This window comes from Quercus suber, unplaced genomic scaffold, assembly GCF_002906115.3.
Source record: "Quercus suber isolate HL8 unplaced genomic scaffold, Cork oak 2.0 scaffold_124, whole genome shotgun sequence".
Lineage (NCBI taxonomy): Eukaryota > Viridiplantae > Streptophyta > Magnoliopsida > Fagales > Fagaceae > Quercus > Quercus suber.
Window position 1 is genome coordinate 609973 of NW_027069588.1, and position 5719 is coordinate 615691.

At 32.1% G+C, this 5719-nt stretch overlaps 1 protein-coding gene across 1 annotated transcript in view; it reads left to right on the top strand.

The window, feature by feature from the left end:
- Positions 1-1598: 1598 nt before the first annotated feature.
- The window catches only part of LOC112031555 (heat shock cognate 70 kDa protein-like), a 10619-nt gene continuing 6498 nt past the window's right edge, over positions 1599-5719 (top strand). The window contains exon 1 of the mRNA XM_065775952.1: positions 1599-1629. Coding sequence (XP_065632024.1) covers positions 1599-1629 — 31 coding nt within the window. The remainder of the gene's footprint in view (positions 1630-5719) is intronic.

Consider the following 5719-nt stretch of genomic DNA (forward strand, 5'->3'; position numbering starts at 1 on the left):
CGTCAGTGCCCTAACGGCAAAATCCTAGGTGGCAGACGGAGTGCATCGCTGGCACACTAAATGCTGACGTTAGCGTTAAAATAATAATATAATATATTATTTAGCATTTTAAAAATCCCACGTCATTTTTTAAAAACAAAAAATAATTTATGAATTTTAACTAAATGAAAAAAAAAAAATCAGAAATAAAAACCGAAAATAATATAAATTGAGATCTAGCTTTATTTTGAGGAAGAACATAAACCTACCCATTATTTTGTTTGCAACCAAACACAACATCAGCTGAAAATCTTTATTATCAAAAATATTTCCGAAACCCAAAAAAAAAAAACTAAAGTTGTTCTTCGTGTTCTTCCTAGACCCAGAAAACTCACAGTTTCAATACCATGGAGAACAACAACCACCTTCCTGATGACCATATCGGCATTTCGCTGGTGCCGGAAGCCAAAGACGACGCGGAGCCAAAACTTGATTCCGCGGCAGAGGAGATCAAGAATGAAGAGTCACAGACTGAAAAATCTGAACCTCATTTTGACCTCGAGAAAGCTTCCGAGGATATCGACAAGTTTCTCTCGTCTCTGACGAGTGACGACGTTTCGGTGGAGGTTCCTAAGTTGGTGGAGAAATACTTGGCTCTCGTGGAGCAGAAAGTTTCCAGCGAAGGAAGAGCCAAGTGGTGCCAGGTTCCCGATGAGGACTCGGCGTTTCTCGAGTCTCTGGATCGGGTTTCCAAGCTGACGAAATCGCTTTGGGAACTGAAACCGGAGGAGGAGAAATCGGAGTCTCGTGGCTCTCTGATCAATCGCATCGGAGGGATTCAACAGCGAGCGATGTCGTATTTGGAAGAGGAGTTTCGGTTTCTCTCGAGGAATCAAAAACAGCCAAGTCCGAATCTGAATCCGCCGAACCGGAGGCTTTCCCCGGATACTCCAATGATGTCGTTTCCGGCCTGAGCAAAATATCGAAGCAAATGATCTCAAGCGGCTACGAATCCGAGTGGTTGCTGTCTCATTTGATTGTTGATTTCATGTTTTTGTTTTTTTGGAGAGAATGTGGAGTTGTTTGTTTTTATGGGTTTTGTGTGTGTGTTTGTTTATGAAGAAAATTTCTGGGTCTAGGAAGAACACGAAGAACACCTTCAATATTTTTTTTTTTTTTAATTTCTGGGTTTCTGATGTCAGGGAAAGAACAATGGGTTACTAAATTTTTGATAAGCACTGACTGGGTTTATTTACTTATTTTCCCGTATAAAAAAATATATATTTTTGATAATAAAGATTTTCAGCTGATATTGTGTTTGGTTGCAAACAAAACAATGAGTAGGTTTATGTTCTTGTATGTTCTTACTCAAAATAAAGCTAGATCTCAATTTATATTATTTTTGGTTTTAATTTCTGTTTTTTTTTTTTTTTTTTCATTTAGTTAAAATTCATAAATTATTTTTTCTTTTTAAAAAATGACGTGGCATTTTTAAAATGCTAAATAATATATTATATTATTATTTTAATGCTGATGTCAGCATTTAGTGTGCCAGTGATGCACTCCGTCTGTCACCTAGGATTTTGCCGTTAGGGCACTGACGAGAAGGACAAAAATAGATGGCGTTTTCCAGAATAGGGACTAAAAATGGTAAAAATAAAATGTAGGGACTAAAATGGAATCGCCTGAAAATGTAGGGACTAAAATGTGCTTTTCGCCTATAAAAAATTATAGTTTATAAAAGACAAACAAATTAATGAAACAACTAAACAACAATAATTAATAATTTTATTAATATTTCAAATGAACTTATAGTTTATTGTTTATTTTTTTGCTAAAATTATGTATTTACGTGTTTTTGATTGTTGTTGTTGTTGTCAATATATGAATTTCTCTTTTTATTAGATTGTGTAATTTATCCTTCTTAAAGAATACCCTGAGAAAAATTTCTAGAGTCGCCACTGTCTAGGTGGGGACCACTCTATGGTTGGCATGAATGGATGGGTCTGGAAATCGGTGTGGGCGGTCAATACTCCTCCAAAGGTTAAAAATTTCCTATGGAGGGCTTGTTCTAATATCTTGCCAACCCGCGACAACTTACACAGAAAAAAGTTGCAAATAGAGCCTCTTTGTATGGTGTGCCCCTAACATAGAGAAACAGTATGCCATGCTCTTTGGGAATGCCCCTTGGCTCATAATGTGTGGGGACTATTCAGTGGTAAGATTCAGAAAAGATGAGATGGAGCATATTGGAGAGGCTACCAAAAGACGAGATGGAGCGATGGACGACTGTTGCATGGGCAATATGAAGGGCACATAACAAGTTTTGTTTTGAGGACTTCCAGCCTAGACCTGAAACTATCCTTCACGAGGCTATGTCCATTATGCATGAATATCAAAAGTTAGTGTCAAACCAACGTACACATTAGTTGTTTGAAGGTATGGGTGTAATGATGTTTCTTGTTTTCTTTCTTTGTCCCAAGCATCAAGCTAGTATGTTGAGCACATTAGTTGATAAAAGTACTGTAGATAAAACTATAACATAGCTTAAATAGTACAGTGAAATCTATGAATAGTCTCAAAAAGTGCAATAAGACCCATGAATAGTAACAAAAATAAGCTAAATAGTAAAAGAAACTGCCCAATATAAGCTATCCCAAACACAACCTAAGGCTTATAATCATGTCAAGTGCAACTCTTTAAAAGCCATTATGCTTAAATTGAGATTTGCTGCCAAGTGGATAAACTTGATTTTGGAGTGTCTCTCAACTCTCAAGTACTTTGTACTCTACAGTAGTCTGTCCTCCTCCATGGATGTTCATCTGGGGAGAGGGGGGGTCCCAATATAAGCTATCCCAAACACAACCTAAGGCTTATAATCATGTCAAGTGCAACTCTTTAAAAGCCATTATGCTTAAATTGAGATTTGCTGCCAAGTGGATAAACTTGATTTTGGAGTGTCTCTCAACTCTCAAGTACTTTGTACTCTACAGTAGTCTGTCCTCCTCCATGGATGTTCATCTGGGGAGAGGGGGGGGGGGAGGTATTGGACAAGGAGATTCTACTTGGATGCATTCTCAGAGGACTTATATACAGTAAAAGAGAATCATTTTTTTTTTTGGTTGAAAATTACAAATACGTAACAAAGACCATTACAACTTAAATTAATTATGTATTGTTAGAGCATTCACAATGGTAAAGGTAAAATTTTTAGCTTTTAGCATCTCAAAAACTTACTTTATCTATTTTAACACACCATTTCATAACTCTCCCTACATCAATTCTCTTATTTTTCACATCTAAGCCAAACATTGTTAATTTATTTATTAATTTCTTTCTCACGTCCTCCCTCTTCCTCTCTACAACAAAAACCCAACAAACCCACCCACACAACTGGCCACAAAAACCCAGCAAACCCACACAATCGGCCAAAAAACCCTAACACCACCAGTCACTGCCACCACTACCACTAGGCATAAAATGACATTAAACCCAACAACCCACAACTGGTTACAAAACCTATTACCGCTACTCCCACAACAAGCCACAAAACCCATAATCACTACAAAAGAGAGAGTGAAGAGAGAGAAAAAAAAGGTTTGAGTCTGAGGAGAAGAGGGAGAAAAAAAATTATAGAAGAAAGAGAGAGAATAAGCTGGAGAGCTAAAAAGATAAAGAAATAGAAGAAGAGAGAGAATTGGAATAAAAAAAAATTATAACTTTGTAACTACTAGTTAGGGCAGCATGTGCTTACCGTGGAAAAAAAAGTACTATAATAATTAAGGTCAGTTCTAGATTTTATTTGTATTACAAAACAAAGATATGAATTATTTGATTTTTAAAGTATATAGAGATTTACATTAATCAAAATAGACATTAATTTTAAGAATTTTGATAATTATGTCAAAAAAAATTAATCTCATTCGTTTAAGAATTTTGATCAATCACAAAGTTAGGGTAGCTATTTAACATATAAATATTCATTTAACTATAATAGTTTTTCAGTACCTACTTGCTAAAGACAATATATCTATTCTCTAAAAACTTCTAAGAATGATAACGAATATCATCATATTCCAACAATAAACAACTGAGTTTTGCTAAGAAATTAAAAAAAAAAAAAAAAAAGAGAAGAAGATAACAAAAGGCTTGTGTCACTGAATATCATCATTCTAACTTTCTAAGAATTTTTATCATTAAAAACTCAAAATACATAAAGAAAATTTTTAGGATGTTAAAATTTAGCAGGAATAATTTAGACATTACACAATAAAATGTTTTAAGAATCATAAGTTTTCATTAGGGTTTAACTGAGAGAAAAACAATATGACATATTTGCTATTTTTCAAAATACTAAGGGAAAAATGGCATGATTTTAAAGTTTAAGGAAGAATTGTAAACTACCCCAAACATAAAGGATGCAAAATGTTTTTTTTCCCTAAGTTTTTGTTTTTGTGTGCAAAACTATGTGTTTTTACTTAAAATAGTGTGTAAAGAAAAAAAAATACAAAAAGTCAACTCAAAAAAAATTGTATGTGGAATAGTGAATTTTGGCTTAACAAAGTTGATTAAACCAACAAAAAATTTCTAAAAACACAACAGAATGATGCAACATTTTCATAATACCTTTATAATTTTGTTATATTTTATTTTAACTTGTAAAGAATTGATAGTTCAGTAGTTTTGAAAATATTGTGACAACATCAAGATGTCATAACATTTTTCACACAAAAAAATGTTATGTCCATGTAATTTTCACAACAAATCATAAGTAGTAGGTTACTACAAGTTGTTATTGGTGGGAAAAAAAGTAGTTTCATTGGTAAGTTTAAATTAGAACCAATAACAATTTACTATATTTGATTTGTTATGAATGTGTTGTGAAAATTATTGTGGACAAACCAAAAATAATATAGCAAATATACTACAACTTTATGCATTCACAACAACAACAACAACAACAAAACCCAGAAAGTTAAACAAACCATAACTACTGTAGCGAAATTACTGTAACCTTTCCCATTCACTCCTTTTATATAACATATATATATATATATATAGAAATATACATTGCATTTACAATGTAAATTTATATTGTAAACACATAAAAATTAGTAAATGTTGTACACATTTGCAAAATTTGTACAATTTTTTATTTATTTATTTATTTTTTGCAAATGTATATAATATTTGCTGCTTTTTGTGTGTATACAATGTAAACTTACATTACAAGTAGAAAGTAAACATATAAAGATTCTTTAAAAAAAAAAAAAAACTCTAACCAATTTGGTGAACTTGAAAGGAAAAAAAAAAGGAGGAAAAAGGCAAGTCACTAAACCAAAAATACTGTTCATAACACTATTCATGAGCTTATTTGCTCTTTTTATATATAGAGAAAAAAAAAAGCACAAATCGATGATCGGGAAAAAAAAAAAAAAAACGATGAACATTACATATTGAACAAACCAAAAGTACTATAGTTTTTACACATTCACCCAACAAGTGTCACAACATTTTCACAAAACATTTATTTTCAGTTGTAGTTGGTCACAATTTCATATTTTATTATTTTATTTTGACTTATAAGAAATTGACACCTCAATAATTATGAAAATATTGTAAAATTTTTTGTGTCAATATAAGAATATATATGCGGGTTCTTATAAATATTTAAAAAAAAAAAGTAAAAACAGAAGAATGGAAAAAAAAAAAAAAAAAAAAAAAAAAAAAAAAAAAAAAA